Source organism: Cygnus atratus, chromosome 3 (genome assembly GCF_013377495.2).
Source record: "Cygnus atratus isolate AKBS03 ecotype Queensland, Australia chromosome 3, CAtr_DNAZoo_HiC_assembly, whole genome shotgun sequence".
Lineage (NCBI taxonomy): Eukaryota > Metazoa > Chordata > Aves > Anseriformes > Anatidae > Cygnus > Cygnus atratus.
Window position 1 is genome coordinate 20,062,088 of NC_066364.1, and position 17,965 is coordinate 20,080,052.

Below are 17,965 nucleotides of genomic sequence, written 5' to 3' on the forward strand. Positions count from 1 at the left end.
AAATGTCAGAAACTCCCTGAAGCATTGTGGAGTATATGAACTTTGAACCATAGCTCTAAATCTCTACATTCACACAAGACCTCATGGGATTTTAATGACCTCAATGGGTCAGTACCTTTGATTTAAAGCTCATCTAGTGGGGCACTAACCTCAGCCTGTGCTTGTTTACCTTTACTGATATTTGGCTGTAGAGAGTGACAGTGTACATTTTTCTTCTTTCTAGGAGCTCAAAAAGGAAAGGAAATACAGGACTTTTATTTCAGTTACGTCAATGATTAATGAAGATGTGAAACTGAGCACTTGTAATGTATAGTGCTCAACCAAGCTGAACGACAGATAAATGCTGGGAAGAAATAACTGGGAAAACTGCAGTTCATTTGGAACATTGGTTGAAATCTCTCTTGCTACCTTCATGGGACTGATCCAATATTAACATTTCTCGTGTTCTTCCAAAGATAATGTTCATCCTGTCCCTTGTGGCCAAATCTCATTCAGCAATCAAAGCAGTGAAGATGTAATTAATTACAATTAATATAGTAACCCCTTAGAAACCATGAGTGGGAATAAAGGATAAGCACTGTACACTTTTATGATAAAAAAGCAGAGAAAGAGCTTGCAGGCCACATATATGATAAGAAAGCAGGTACATGAAATATATAAAAGGAGAATGGAAAAAGGATGATAATTCTGCCTGAGCACTGTCTGCCTACGCCTTTGTCAAGCACTACACAGGCAGCTTGGCAACATCGCTCTGCAAAAGCAGAGCATCTAAAATCGTAGCTCTGACTCTGCACCATGTAATAAAGTGCAAAACATCACCCTGGGGGAAATGCTCAGCACACACACCTTTGGGTATTCACTGGCCTTTCAGCATGAGTTCAGCCCTGTGGTCTGAACTTGCTTGCCTTGAAGTGGTTGCCTCTGAGTTAACCCTGGGTTAACAAGGTTTACATGAAGGTTGGCTGTCCATGCTGTGTCCACTGACTTGGGATTCACATTTACATATCCACACACCCTGTGCTGATAGATATTCAGAAGCCCATCACAATGAATCTATTCTGCTGTGTCAAGTGCCAGAGCATCTTGTGCCTTTTTTCACTCTACTGTGCTGTCATTCTGATGCAAACAGAAGTATGATCAAGTGCAAACAGGCACATGGTGATTAAGTGACAAAGGTTTCCTGGAGAGTGGAATTTGTGGCCGTGCAGTGAAGGGTATGCAATGCATCTTCAACTGCCATCTGTATCCTAACAAAATTGGTTTGCTATCTTGGGAGTGGGCACACTTCCATCAGCTCAGCAGATGTGTATACTTCCGGTGCCGTGTTGCACACCATATAAAATAAAGGTGACCTTCCAACCTGGGAAGTCTCATCATCAGTTCAACTTAAATTTCAGTATTCAAGAAATGCAGTCACAAGACTGACAGACTTCTGGAGCTTAGTATGGCAAGTTCATTTGAGCCAGGATGTTCATGTGAACCAGAATGGGAAGAATAATATGAAGAAGTTTAATTCCTCATTAGCTGTCCACCAAAAGCCCTACAGAAGATTTGAAAAAATTTATTAAATTGGTTACATAGTTGTGTCATTGTCAATGCTCTTAACTTGTTATAAATGTGTAAAACTATTCTTATGTATGCTGAAATGCTGAAAGCAATTGTCACAAATACTCATAGAAATCGTAATTCATCCTTAATATTTTTCATTGAAATAATCTAATAGAAGAGGACATATCTGAAAAGAATGTAACAGCTGCTAAGTATTGTAGAAACACACTCCAATTCTGCTTTCATTCATGTGCTTTGTTTTGCTTTTACACGTCTCAGTCATTAGTGGAATAAAATCATGGTTAGAGTTCAGTACATTGTTAATTTGAAGTGCTGTACTCTTTTGCTTCAATCTATTCTCTTTACAGCCCCCTGAATACAGCTCAGTATTTATGTTAGTTTCTCAGTTAAATATTTACAAGGACATCAATCCTTCTAAAGGAAAATAAAAAAAGCAGTGTGTCAAAAGATTAGTTTTTAAAGACCTGAATAGCACAGAATCCAGGGATTCCTTTAGAAGAAAAAATGTTAAATGGAGAATAAATCTTAAATAAAGGAACCATTTTTATCATAGCTTTGACAAAGGTGTCAAAAGTCATGGTTTTTGTCACTTCAAACCAGCTGGCTTTCTCACCCCCGCAGGGGGCAGTGCTGAGATTACTAAGTGACTTTGCAGGCTAAAGCACCTGCTGAGATGAGTCACTTAGAACATCCTGCATTTTGCAGCACAGCAAAGAAAGTTTGTCTTTTATTACATTTCGAGCAACGTTTAAAGAAGTATCATTTTCAGGATTTATGTAGCTTTGACATAACACTACAAGCAGACAAAAAGGTAAGAACATTTCTCCAAAGGTTACAATCTGTCACTGTCATAAATTTCAGAACAAAATAAATAAATAAATAAAGCCAATTAAAATTAAGAGGCCAATGACAAAGTTTTGGGTTGAATGATTGTGAGGACATTTTATTGTGCTGGGGTAAAATGAACTTTAATAGAAAGGTATTTCTAGTAATAATTAAGGACGATTATGTACTAAAAAAAAATAATTAAAAAAAAAATAATCATGTAGGCTAAGCTGTATACTCAGAACTGTATTAAATAATAACATTTTCACCAAAGTTAAATTCTGGCATATTATGGAGATTGACTTTGAAAATCAGAGCTTTCAGTTTACAGGTTCCTATGGGAAAAATATGCAATAAATTCAAAAGTTCTTAGAAACAGCAGTCAGAGTTGTCTAGAGTTGTAACTTCATGATAGATGATTCAGTGTCCCACGTATTGTCATGGTTATTACTCCTGATCTTATCAAAAAGACCTCAATAACTTCATTCTTTTAGAATGCAATGAGTCAGAAAGGTTTCCAGGAAAGCATGGTCTTAGAGACATACCCAGGGTCTAATCCATTAAATCCCAGGTTTCATATTCTGTCAACATTGCTCAGGTAGAAATGTAAAAACAGCAACAAGTAGACAGAATCTGATTTTAAAACACATATCAAAGGAAACCATTTCCCCTTTTTTTACTCAAAAAATGTCACTGTATGTTTTCAATACCATTTCATTTTAATTATGTTAACTTCAAAATATTCTGCATGTGCTTTGTTGCATTCTACAATAAGTAAATGTAAAAGCTTAGAATGCCTAATATACTCTGCTAAGAAGGAATATTACGAATGTTCAAAAGTTGGGAACTTTCCATCTGCTGCTAGTTGGCTATGCAAAACAAAACAAAACAAAGAAGCAACCTCCACACACACTACCACCACCACAACAAAAACAGCAACAACAACAACAACAACAACAAAAGGCAGAGGTTCTACAAGGGAGAAAAGAAATATTTGCATGTGTAGATTAAGATAAAATGTTGGTTAAAAATACCACTGGCTAAATACTTTAAAACTTAATATCTAAATAAATAAATAAATAAAAAAAAATAAAAAATCATGATGACTCCTAAAATGAAGGAAACTAAAGATTCTTTAGAAAGTGTTCCAGAATCTGCAAAATCAAAAAGTATGCCATATATATATGGTACCATACAGTACTTTTTACATAAACATTCTGCCCATACAGTAATTTCAAATTTGAAAATAAAGGTGTGTTTCCTTAGAAATATTCAGGGTTGACAATAGCCTATTGATCAAAAATCCTAAGTACTACAGAATTAGATCACAATTGTCTTACCATTGTTTTGTAATACCTCCCATCATATTTGTAGCATCCACATCTTTTCTCTTTTCTTCTGTCTGAACGATAAGGAATTCATCTAACTATGAATGGGTGCAGATCTTGCTCTTATTGGACATCAATATTCGATACAGAATTTACCTTGCCTGAATGAATCATATTTACATAGTAAAGCTATTTGGCAACTAAATTTCTTATGTACTACTTTTCTAAAGTATATATTTAAAGTGAGAGAGAAAAGGTGAGGGCACATGCTCAAATATACTGTCACTTTTATTGACAATTTTATCAGAGATTTTAAATAGACTAGGTAAATTAACATAATTTGATTGTAAGTGTTTGTAAGCACCTTTTCCCAGAACAGAGTATATATAACACATATTCACAAGAAACCACAAGGTCCATGCCCCGAGCAACAAAAAAACAGGGTTTCACCATCCCTCTATTTTTTCCAGCCAAACCAATAAAAATGTCTCATTTTCATTCTGATTTACACTGAAAATATTTTATGTGAAAGAGCATCATTACTTCTTGACAGCTAAATCTCATTTCAGTAGTAGAGATGGAACTAAATCTTACATTTCACTGTGTTTTTTCAGAACGTTTGGTCTTAGAATTATTAAAATATTATAGGTAAACCTGACATGCCACTGTTGGCTCTGTATCTTCTCTTAGGTTATTTGGTGTTTGGGATTAACAGTTAAGGACCATATCTCACTGGGAGTTGTCCTAAAATGAAGCCAGTGTCAGCTGCAGTAAACAGTTTCTAAATCGCTCTTTTGTGTGTGTGTGTGTGTCTACCATAAAAATGGGTTAAAAACCCATAAAATGGGTTAAACTGACTACAGAAATATTTATGTTCAGTTCTCAAGATATAGTAACAATAAGTTATTGTATAAGTTATATACTATATATATAGTATAAGTTATATACTATAACAATGTTATTACATCTTATATTATATCTTATATCTTATAATAACAATGATATAATACATATAAATATATATAAAGATATAATAACAAAAAGTTACCAACCATATTTTAACATCATCCAAAGAAAAAAGCAAATAGATACTGTATAATTTCAAAGCTAATAGTTATGAAGGCACGAAAGGAAAGCTACTGAAGTAACAACAGCAAATACAGTACTACCAGTTGAATGATTAGTAGCAGGTGAATTAAACTGAGTGGAAGGAAAATCAAGTATCTGAAGACCAAGCTCTTTCAGAACAAGGTTTCTAGAATATTGAGACTAAAGGGCTTCAGAAAAACATAACGTTTACAAGTGTTAAAACTTTTAGTGAGTTGGGATTCATAGCCTTAAAAAGTAAGAAAGGTACTGGATATATATGAATATTTATGTCAAAGCAGACAAGTAATTGTTAGCACTGCGGGAAACAGCAGGGTAGAATGAATGAGTTTCTTCTCAGTTTGAAATTACATTTGCTGCAGTATGCAGTGTTGGAGTTACTATTAACCTGCTCATCAGGACTACAGAGATGAAGATGAGACTCTTTCACACTTACTTATACTGATCTTTAATTTTAAATCTATTCACTTGTTCATGCTAATTTTTTTGGTCACCATTAATGACAGAATTAAATCTTTACTGCATTTTGAATGAAGATCTGAGTAAGAGTCCAATATTGTTTATTTTTTGTGCACAACATAGACAGGAGGAAGACTGAGGGCTTACACATAACAGGTTCTTATCCTTCTAATGTATAATACATTCATATTATAATGGCACTCAAAGATCCCATTAAGGTTTTAGAAATTTAATACAGTGGCTATATTTTTCATGGATTTATCATGTAATTTAAAAATTAAAGTCCAAACTATATTACTCATTGAATTACACAGATGTTTCCCATGATGACTTTGGATAATCTTCATCCATCAACCTCATAAGCACATACTAGTCTGCAGGCTGAATGTGTTTTTAATAGAGCTGTTTTAAATTCTAATGTATTTTATATTTTTATACATATGTTGTTTTTGTAAATAGTGGCTAAATACATTGAGAATCCTTTTAGTTTGAGATTAGTTGAAAGAAAAGAAGATTTATAAAACCAAGCTTATTTCCATTGTTAGAAAGGTAGGAACATGTAATTTAATGTAATCATAATGTATCTTATGATACACTAACTTAAAAAGCTTCTGCCAATTGGCTAAGCCTTCATAAAGTATTAGTTTTAGCCTATTTCATCTGGGGGGGCTAAACATAAGTGTTTTAAATATCTGCATATTGTGTCAACATAACAGTCTTTTTCTCATGGTTAGAGTACGCACAAATCAAAAATCGGTACTTTTCAGTTCAGCTTTTTTTTTTTTTTTTACTTCAAACAACAGACAAACAACAGACCAAACTGGCAAGGGGTAGTCATCTTTGGTTTGAGGCAACGTAACGAATTCACTTCCTTAATGAAATTACCCTATATAAGTTTCCATCTGAGTCAAAAACATTATCCAGCCTTAAAAAAAAAAAAAATCCATGTGCCTACTGATGAATTCTATCGATAAAAATAGGAGTGAAGGTTACATGGATGTGCACTATTGAACAGTTAACATTACTAGAGTTCTTCAAAATTTTTAGAGCACTTCAATTTTGAAGATTGAAATGCTCATAATAATATGAGGTGATCTCATAATTTTAAATCACTCTTTACTGCAGATCTCCAAATTCATATTACTGCTAAAATTCAGCTGTTCATTTATTATAATCAATATGTTGGTTTAGAAAAGTGTTTACTGTCTTTTTCATCAAGGTTCAGAACCTCATTCCAAATAAACAATGAAATTATCTGGGCCTTATGAATGGTGTTCATAAAAATGCAAAAACAACAAGCAAACAAACCAAGACACCAACAATATTCATAACACTTATTTTATTAGCTAAAGTAAAAACACAGAAAAGCTGTTTTATATAAATTTGTCATAAATATTTCTAACATGGAAATTGAACAAAGTAGAACACAGTTGACTCTTGGTGACATTCTCCTTCCACTTGTTAATACAAATATTTTTTAGAGAAATCTACTGCCGAGTAGTTAATTAACTACTTCTTTCTCAATGGAAACAGTATGAGAAATGACAGCAAGACAAGCATATGGGCCAGTTTACAAAGAAACCATATAAAAGACTACTAGAAACCTCTTCCTCATCATACCTAATTACAGAATCACAGAATTGATGAGGTTGGAAAGAACCTTCTTCTGAGATCACCTAGTCAAAATTCCCCATTTAAGCAAGTTTTTGGGGGTCCTGTCCAGTCAGGTTTTGAATATCATCACAGATGGAGGCTCCACAACAAATCTGGGAGACCTGTTCCAGTGTTCAGTCACCCTCACAGTAAAAATGTGTTTTCTTGTGTTCAGTTTCATGGTTTTTAATTTGTGCCCATTGCCTCTTGTCCTGTCAGTGGACACTACTGAGAAGAGCCTGGCCCTCTCATCAAAATTCTCTTTCAAAAGGCATTTATACACATTGATAAGACCTTCTTGAGCCTTCTCTCTAGGCTGAACAGACCCAGCTCTCTCAACCTCTCCTTGTATGAAAGATGCTCTAGTTGCTTCATCATCTTCATCACCCTTCACTGGACTCAATGTAGTAGTAACTCCATGTCTTTCTTGTACTGGGGAACCCAGAACAGGAGAAGCAGCACTCCATATGCTGCCTCACCAGTGCTGAGTAAAGGGATATGGTCCACCTCCATTGACCTGCTGGTAACACTCCTCCTAGTGCAGCCTAGGACACTGTTGGTACTCTTAGCCACAAGGCTGCCTGGCTGGCTCATGCTCAGTTTGTTGTCCACCAGGACCCCAAGGTCCTTCTTTTCAGAGCTGTCTTCTAGTAGTTGGTCCACAGTGTGTGTCAGTGCCAGGGTTTATTCCTCCCTAGGTGCAGAATTTTGCATTTCTTTTTGTTTTGTCAGCCAGTTTTCCATCCATCTCACTGCACACTTATCTAACCCATATCTTGTCAGCTTGTCTATGAAGTTTCTATGGGAGACACTGTAAAAAGCCTTTCTAAAGTTGAGGCAAGCAGAATTAGTGATCTTCCTTTATCCACCTATCAAGTTGGGTAACCTATAAAGGCTATCAAGTTGGTTAAACATGATTTTCCCTTCATAAATCCATGCTGACTATTCCCAATTAATTTCTTGTCTTTCATGTGTTTGGAAATGTTTTCCAAGATTAGTTTCTCCATCACTTTAACGTCTTTTTCCACCAGAACCCTGTCCCATTTTAGTCCCACCTAGGACTAGCAGTCCCTCATTTTAATTATGCTGTTTAGGTACCTTTTTTTGCCCTTTACATCCACTGACAGATTCAACTCTAGGTTGACCTTGGCTTTCCTGACCCCACCCCTGCAGGCATGGTTGGCTAGTAGCTCTGTATTTCTCCTGGTTCATCTGCCTCTGCTTCCACATCTTGTAAACTCTCTTCTTATGTCTCTGTTCAGACAGAATCTCCTTGATCATTCAAGAAGACCTCTTGCCACCTCCTGCTTGATTTTCCACTTGTTGGCATGCATCGTTCTTGAATTTGAAGAAACTGATCCTTGAATATCAACCAGTTCTTTTGGACTGCTCTTCTCTCCAAGCATATCTTACATGGGATTCTTCCAAGTAGATCTTTGAAGAAGTTGAGATCTGCTGTCCTAAAATCCATGGCTGTGATCCTGATTTTGTCCTGCCCCCTACTCTGAGGATCTTGAACTCCATCATTTCATAGACCATGTAGCTAAGGCTGCCTCTGACTTTCACATTCCTTTTCTTATTTGTAAGGATCAGATCCAGAAAAGCAACCTTTCACTTTTGTCTTCTGGATCACCTGTGTCAGGAAATTGTTGTAGAAAACTCCTAGATTTTTGTACCCTGATGCATTATCCTTCCAGCAGTTATCAGGGTGGTTAAATTTCCCCATGAGGATCAGGGTCTGCAAATGTGAGTCTTCCTGTTGTTTGAAGAAGGCCTCATCCAGTTCTTCCTTATCAGAAGGTCTGTGGCACATACTCTCTAAAACAGAACCTATGTTGCTCTTTCCACTAGTCTTTACCATAAGTTCTCCACTGATTCCTGACCTATCCTAATGCAGACCTTTCACAGAAAGTGCAACATCCCCCACACTCCCTCATCACTTTCCCAGCCTGTCCTTCCTAAAGAGCCTGTATCCATCCATTGTATCACTCCAGCTGTGTGAGCTATCCCAACATGCTTCAATCACCTCATTAGATCATAGTCTTATAACTGTACACTGACTTTTTATTCCTTCAGTTTGTTCCCCAGTAACGCATATCTGGGTTACAGTTCACATAATCATAACAGTGGAACTTGGATGAAGCACTAATTCTTCAGTATGTATACCTCAGATGTCGCTTTTTAGAAAGTTTAATTTTCAAACATTTTCCTTTGCTTAGTTTAGGACCAGTATAGAAGTAAAGAATAGCTGCAAGTACGTCTTTGAATCTAAGAAAGGGGATGATGTCATTTAAAAGTTTGTCAATATAAATTAAAGCTAATATGTAATGGCTGACACTCTGCAGTGGCTTAAATCACTTGACTGATTAATGCCACAATTTTGAATTAACCAAACAATTTTAAATGCAGTTATAGTGGAGATATTGTAAAGTAAGACATATTATTTCTATAAAATACTGCCAGGAATACTTGGGAAATCACTTGCCAATTTTTGTCAATCACTTGCCAATGAACTCTTTCTTCCGTAGCCTAAAATTTTAAAGGGAAGAAATGAAATCAGAAATGTGCGTCACACAGCAGAAACTGTTATCACTGACTCCAGAGATCTAGCAAACCAAACTTTAGCATCAGCATACAAGGATGGGTCAAAGATGGAGACAACAAACTCTAGTCACTCTGGTCTACAGGATTTTGCTAGCCTTACATCCTAGACATTCATCAGTGGACTGGGTTGCTGTACCTGCACCTGTATGTTTGAGTTGTCAGAAGGCCAGTGAGGCCTTTAGAAAAGCACATTTGGCTTGGTCTGGGACGATGATTACTTGGCACAGTAGCACTGTCTGTAAGCACTCTCTGTTTTCTCCCTTGAAATGTAAAATTTAACTAATATTTGGAGCTGTCTTGGATTCATGCCAGTGCAGTGTCCTCATACCTAATCTCTTTTATGCTGTGAACTAATCTCTTTATGCTAATCTGAAGACAGGTTTTGTCTCTGGAATTAGAGCGGTAAACAAATATGACCACGGTTGAAAGGGTAAAGAAATAAACTGTAAATAAAGATAAGAAACACCTACAAAGAAGGTATTTTTTCTCTTTTTCTGGTATTTTAAAAGATGAAACTATGAATGACAAGCACCATTCCTTTTTAGTTTTATCCCAGAAAGAAATAAGTCCACAGACCAATAAAAAAGGCTCAAAGAGTGGTCCTGAACAACAGCTGGAAAACCAACTGCATATGCATCATATTATTGAAGTATTTTGTTTGTTTGTGAGACAATATTTTTTTGGTGGGGAATTATCATCCTGTGTTTTCTTTGTGCAATTAACAACAATGGACAGCTCAATCTCACATCATGACCAGGGTATTCACTGAAACAGGAAACCAGAAATGTGCCTTCAGTGAGATTCAGAGTTCGCGTATAGTTGTGTGGCGTACAACACTGAATATGCAAGTTTTGAGCACTTTAAAGTTTCTGTGTTTCTTTTGGGTGCTTTGGCAAGGAAAATATTCATCTACTTGAGTTTCCATTGTAGGTTTTCATGGAGTTTTAGAGAGATCTAGTCCCTGTTTCCCCAGAACAGGTACTACCCAGCATCAGTGTGCAACTACACTGAAGCTCCCAACCTAGAGTTTAAGGCTCAATATAGCTTCCAGATGTGCTGAAATGATTAAAAAGAAGGAAGTGCATAATTTATGCTATCCCTAAAAGGATTGACTGGGAATGTAATAGGTGGAAATTAGCTGATTCAGATGCTGAATTTAGATACTAATTAGAACTGAGACAGATTAGATATCCCTTCATAAAAACACTCAGGAATAGTGGTTTATTTACAACAAGAATGGAAAATGAAAGCTTACTTCTGTGTCTGTGTTATTTATTCAGTACCTTCATTTATTTTACAGAATCTGGCTGTACCTAAGACTGTGTGCATAGATTTTTTAAGTATGTTAACGGCTTTTCCATAGATCTTAATTTTATGATTTTTACAGCATTGTAAAAAAAAAGAACAGAGAAAATCTTAATGGGCAGTAGATTTAAAAGCATTACCAATGCATGTTCTTCCATCTTCTGCCAGCTTGTAAGGATCAGTACAGAGACATATATAGCTGCCTTTAGTGTTAATGCATTTAGCGGATGGAGAGCATGGTGGATTAATTTCATTTTCACATTCATTGATGTCTGCAAAATAAATACACAATGGTCAATAATCATTATAAATTAGATAGGGATTACTACCTTATACACTCCCACTACAAGGATCTGGAAGTGAAAGTTATCACACACTTCTGGTGTGTTACACATTGATACTGCCAAAGGTCCTCACTGTTAGTTTAAAGCACAAAGTTGTTTTTACTTCCTTTTTCATGCTACTTTTTTTTTTTTTTTTTTCTTTCATTTTTTTTTTCTTTTTAGCTGGAAATGATGAAAAATAAAGATTTTATTTTGGTAATCTGCAAGAAGCTATAAATGTAAACAAGCTGAATTTTCAAAAATACAAACCATACACTTGAGAACAATTCTTGAATGTGTTTGTGTCCTAAGACTTCCAGTTCTTCTAAACCTTCTTCATACTGTGCTTTATAGCAATAATGAAAGTAATAACACTGACATGGTTCCATACACTTCTAGGAATAATTTTGAGGAGTCAAGCATTCAGGTTAGCTTTGGATACAAAATTTATAACAGTAATCTGTGATATTACTGCAAAAATGGTTGTTCCTAGAAGCTACGTAAATTCTGTGAAATGGCAGTATCCTGGCAGAATGATGAGCAGATGCACAATTACTCATTTGAAGATGCATATAAACATATTTTCCCTGAGGCCACTCAAGACCTTTCACAGTCTTATTATGCAGTGAAATGGGAATCAGTGTAGAGTGAAGGAAAGAAAATACTCAATGAGGAAAAGAATACATTTTTTTCCTTATTTCTCTTTCTCTCTTCTTTCTGTGCAATTTTTCTTACACTCTTCATTTGGTTACTTAAAGATAGATGTCCAACACTGTTTTAGATGGTTTCCCATCAGTGCTGTATAATTGTCAGCCTATTCAATGTCTCAGACCCCTTGTCTTGGGAAGGACTGCAAGCCCATACGTGGGCAATAGCCTTCAGTAACTTCTCTTTCTGGTTATACTGCTTCCCTTCCTTCCCTACAGCAATGTCTGATCTGCTACTTTAGTGTAAGTAACTCTTTTTTCATCAGTATTAGAAACTGATCCTGTAAAAACAACTTAGCTTAGCATTGACATTGACATTGACATTATGACATTGGCTTAGCTTAGCATTGTCTCTCAGACTACTTAGGGAAAGCTGTCATTGGAAATGGGATCAAACCTGATCCTTTCTTAAATTTCAATACTAAGCAGCAGCTGTGTCCAAATCTGTCAACTGAGACAGTCAAAAGAGTAATCATGCAAGGAATAATCTTAAATTTATGAATCCTTAAGAAATATCTCCCATAATGCCTCTATGAAGCAGGAAACTAGTCTGTTGTTTGGGAGTTATTAATTTTCCTTAATGAGTGTTACACACTTCAAGACCACATTTTGGGTTAACTTCCACTGGTTTCATCTTTGGGAAGGAAAAACCTGAACATGCTTTATCTGCACTGTAATTCAAAGGTGCTATTTCAGTTTGCATAGGCCCAGAGTCATGTTATCTGTTAACTAACTCATTTTACGACCACCAAATAGTGTATGTCAGATCTCACCAGCCTACACTACTGCTCAAAGATAGTGGTACTTTATTGAAGCAAAGTAAGCACAGTTATCTATCCAGTGTAAGATAACACTTAATATAAAGGTAGCACAGTCTAGCACTAAATGACTTCCTGAATCAATAGAAATGATTTCTGTCAAAGCCAAAGTTAGTAAGCAGGAATTAACAGCTTTCAAATTCCTATGCTTTTGCCAGCAGGCCACTTTGTCTTTTCCAGAGCAGCATGTAATTTTGAAACCATCTGCAGAAATGCTAAGCTCTATCCTCCTCATTATATTGCTTGATTTATTCCTAATTTGCTGAACATTTAAAAGAATGGGAACACATTGCACAGACATACATGGAACAAAGTGCTTTCTACTGTAAAACTCAAGTAGCATCTGCATAAGTGGGTTTTGATGGTTTTCTTTTAATAAAGGCATTGCTTATTTAATATATGCAGCAGCTTGTTTTCCTATAGCAGATATACAGTCTTTTGTTTACATTGCTGAACATATTAAAAGAAACTAGGACAAGGAATGATTCATTCATATAACTTATTTATTCAGTTTGCTGCCAGAACATTAATCTATTGAAAAGATTTTATTTTAATTCATTTAACAGCTTTATTGCTTTATATGGTATTTATGTGGGTGGAATTCAGTGGATAAACAGGATTTGAATAAAGGAAAGAGCTGCAAATTTCATTTGACTTTTTATATACCAGGTATACAATTAGAATGAATAGCTTTCTATTCTGCTGTCACAGAAATACTGATAAGCAGACTTTATTGCAGATCAGCTGCAACACTTGCATTCAAATTAATTTACCACCATCCATAATATATTCCTAAATACAACCTTTTCAGGTTTCATTTTCTCTCATGCTCTCATAACTCTGAACAGAGTATGCATATAGAGATACATATATATACATACATATCATTAAAAACACTCATTTGAAATATGAACAGAGAAAGACTTCATACTTCATAGCTGTGAAGAGTGAAAGTCTTGTAATGAAACATTTGCCACATTCTCTTTCTCCCTATCCTCTTCCTTTCAACAGCAAAAATAAGGGAAAAAGAAGAGAGAAGATAAAAATTAATTAAAATAACAGGAAATCGTTCCTCTGAAATTGTTCGTGAAATGAACTGATTTTAATGATTTCTTACTTGTTCTACTTTTCTACCTGCAGAAATAATTCACTTCTGGCAAATCTTTTCATGGATTGGAGTGAAGAGAGAGGGAGTTTGGAACAGAATGATAAATAATTTGTTTAATTTCACTTGTATTCATTATTTTTTTCTTTGCCAATTTTGCTTAACTTATTAGGATAATACACCAACTACTGGTGCAGAGTTCACTTTCCATCCAGAGAATCCATTGAAGCAATTGCAGGAAAATGACAACAGTCTGGTTTGCTATTATATTAAATGTAGCAGGGAGCAATGTATAATTCTGACTTGCCTTTTTTTTTTTTCTTCTTTTCCCTACTGGTTGTTAAATGACTCATTCTTTTTTTTTAATTAGGTAATTTCAAATGACATTTCCCTATCATCAACCTGATTGCTGAATCAGGATGGGAAGGTATTAAGATAGCAAAGCTGGATCAAGGAAGTTTCATGTTATTGTGTCATCCTACCTATACATACAGAATGCTGACTATCTTTTAATCTTGTGAACTACATCCATAAGATTCATTCATACATACATCCAGGGAACACAAAGTGAAAAAGACTTTTAAACCATACATTTCAGGACAACATAGAAAGGAATTTACTTCTAATAAACTGTGATAGACTTTAGCTTTTAAAAATTTCAGAAACAAATATGTATGTAGAGATATACCTATACAAACAGGAGCCTGAAAATTCCATCCTTTACTTGTGCAAGTTAATTGCTCTTCTCCTTGTAACTGAAATCCATAGTGACAGGAATAAGTCACTGTAGATTTTCCCCATTCTGAACAGTATACAAAATCACCATTTTCCACCCGTTTTGGTGTTCCACACGTTTCCTCTACAAATTAAAAAAAAATTAATTAATTTAAAAAAATCACATTAAAAAAATGCGAGCTTAGCATCGAAAATTGACATTATTCTCCATTATTGCTACAAATTAACTTAAGTGAAATTACTCACATGCTTTAAGATGATCAAGAATTTAAATTTTCATTTCTGGACAAGAATTTATATGGAATAACTCATGATCAATTTATAATTCTCGTAAAATTAACATTACCTTCTAACAGTGTGCTCTACAGGGATCTTAGTTAATGTATTTTTATCTGTCCAAGAACTCCTGCCTCAATTACCATAATGTCTGGGTATCTCACAAAACCATTCATGTTATCAAGGTGAAGCTTCAAACAGTCACCTGATATAGAGGGGAAATTTGAGAGAGACAAAGACCAAGATCCCATTTCAAAGTATTAGAAATGCTAAAAGTTTGTGACAGACCAAGAATTCAAGACCTGCGGTAACCATGGTCAGTGCTCTAACTGCTGATTACTCCTTCTCCCAGAAAAGAAAAGAAAAGAAAAGAAAAGAAAAGAAAAGAAAAGAAAAGAAAAGAAAAGAAAAGAAAAGAAAAGAAAAGAAAAAAGGACAAGAAAAGAAAAGAAAAGAAAAGAAAAGAAAAGAAAAGAAAAGAAAAGAAAAGAAAAGAAAAGAAAAGAAAAGAAGAAAGGAAAAGAAAAGAAGAAAGGAAAAGAAAAGAAAAGAAAAGAAAAGAAAAGAAAAGAAAAGAAAAGAAAAGAAAAGAAAAGAAAAGAAAAGAAAAGAAAAGAAAAGAAAAGAAAAGAAAAGAAAAGAAAAGAAAAGAAAAGAAAAAAGAAAAGAAAAGAAAGAAAAAAGAAAAGAAAAGAAAAGAAAAAGTTAATTACCAGATTACCAGATTACCTTCCTGATAGATTTCTTGCCAAGCTTCTAAATTCATCCCCTCTATATAGCCACAATGTTTAAAATCCTGTGGAAACCTTCCAAGTTGAAAGGCATCTGCTGGCACTTCAGAAATCCCTGTGTTGTCACAAATCACGCGGGACAAAGAGTGTTTTTTGAGTTCATGTTTTTGAGCCTCAGTGAAAATATTATCATTTTCCCACCAGAATCTGGAAAGGTTGATAGAATTATTTTGAAAAGATTAAATTCAAAGAGCTGATTATTCTTGCTTTCACAGTATCCTACGTAAGAGACCAGAGAATAAGAATTACAGCCAAATGTAGGTGGATACAACAATAATAAATTTAAACTCCATAATCTGCTGTTTTGCATACCCAAAATACAAGTCATGGCAAGACTAGCGTGAGTCCACAGTACTGGTGACCTCAGATGTCTTGTAAAAGTCAGATGGGTAAAATTATTAATTATTCACATATGCAGAATAATTCTTCAATAACGATACAAAACCACGAAAGTTACAATATTGAGAGAAAAATTCTTGAAGGTAAATTATTTGAATTGGATACTTAATCTTATGCAAACCAGCATTCACTGTGCATTCATAAATTGTTCTAAATATATATTACAGCGAATCACGGGAGCAGCCATAATAGATACCCATACTATAGCATTTGAACTCTTCTTGCTATTACAGAATTGTTGCTATGAAAATGGGTATTACTGAATGCTTCTTTGTATATCTCCATTCAGTTCTCCATTTGCTAAGAAGACATAGGTATGTAGATTAGCTATAGCAGAATATTTACAAACAGCAAATGTCATTTTGATCATACAAAATGGAGAGATTAAATGCTTCTTCCATTTTGTCAGATCAAAAGCATGCTGGCAGAAAAGAAAAAAACAGTGCTAGTATTGCAGCACCATATTAACGTATAGGCATACATAATATATATTATGTATAATATATAATAAGTATTAAAAATTATACATTAAATAATAATATCATTTATTATATACTATATGTTATATATCATGTATTACATACTATATTATAGTATATATTTTAGCCTATATACTATATAATAATAAATATAAATAAATAATATATTATGTATAATATGTACATGCGCACTTACAAATGTATATAAATATAAAAAAGCTTAGCAAGAAAGGGAAAGGAAAGAAAAAAGATAAACAGGATATTATCATTTTTATAACAAAGATGGGGCAACTCTATGAAAGATCACAGAGAGTGTATTTGGCTTAATTTTATACATTGAGACATCATGAATTGCATTTTTTTTTGAATAATTTATTAGCACATCTCTGTTTACATATTAAACACTATCAAGCAATGTTAAATTGCTAAGATAGTCCCCTGTGGTAGTCAGGTCAGTTATTATTTTCCCCACCACTAGGCAGGCAGGATCTGAGCTAACATCACCTAGGACTATTACCAGTAGAGTATGGATGAACCAGTTGAACTCAGGATAGAATTAACTGAACTCAGGATTGAACCAATTGAACTCAGGATTGGGTATCTGTAATATTGGGGGATCAACACTAGGGTTTCTAGTAAGGGCTGTCTGTGGTGTTCATGTTTACACCCCTCTAATTGGAAGGGAACAGCAGTGGACCCTGTACAAAACCTGCGTATGTGTGGTATGTTAGGTTTAATATGAGCCCTTTGAAATGTTTCCATGCAAATGAGAAGTCTGATAATCTCGTTTGTGTTCTGGGGAACATAGGGGCTGGTGGTGTGCCCCATGGGGTTTTTCAGGACAAATTGCACCCTGCTGACAACAGTTTTCTCAGAAGTGCAAAATCACTCAGAGTCATAAAACTTGGTTAAGTAAGCTAAGTGCACGTGAAATTTTGCAGAACAAGCTTTAGGTACAGGAAAATAGTTGCTTATGGTAAGATAGTTTGGGGGGAAGCCTGTCCCTCTCTGCCTGTGTTGGAGGAGGAGGGAATCTACACGACCAGGGATGGGGTGAATGTCCTGTCCCATACTTCAGGAGCACTGTGATAAGAATCACAGAAGAGAGAGGGGCGCTGGAGAGAGAGAGAGAGAGAAAAAAAAAAAAAAAAAAAAAAAAAGGCACCTTCCTTCTACTCTCACCTACACAGTGACCCCAGACTTCTCAGAACATCCTGAAATGTCACTGACTCTTACCAGAATCTTTCCCATATCCAAAGCTGTCAAAGGCTTTGCTTCACTCAGTTCCCCTGTACCTTCTAGTTTCTTCTTTCATGTACATTAAAACTTATTCTACTTTCATCACAAAATTCAGTTTGTCTACACTGCTGAGAAGGCTTGAGCAGATCATTATTTTTTAATCTACCCAGCAGCTAGGGGACTGCTCTAACAAAGGTTGCTCCAAAAGATATGTATCAGATCACCAAAATTTTACAGGTGAAT

General features: G+C 35.1%; 1 protein-coding gene across 1 annotated transcript in view; it reads right to left on the reverse strand.

The window, feature by feature from the left end:
• Window positions 1-9,435: 9,435 nt before the first annotated feature.
• The window catches only part of TPO (thyroid peroxidase), a 43,791-nt gene continuing 35,261 nt past the window's right edge, over window positions 9,436-17,965 (reverse strand). The window contains 4 exon segments of the mRNA XM_035542908.1: window positions 9,436-9,470; window positions 10,991-11,122; window positions 14,492-14,662; window positions 15,544-15,752. Coding sequence (XP_035398801.1) covers window positions 9,436-9,470; window positions 10,991-11,122; window positions 14,492-14,662; window positions 15,544-15,752 — 547 coding nt within the window.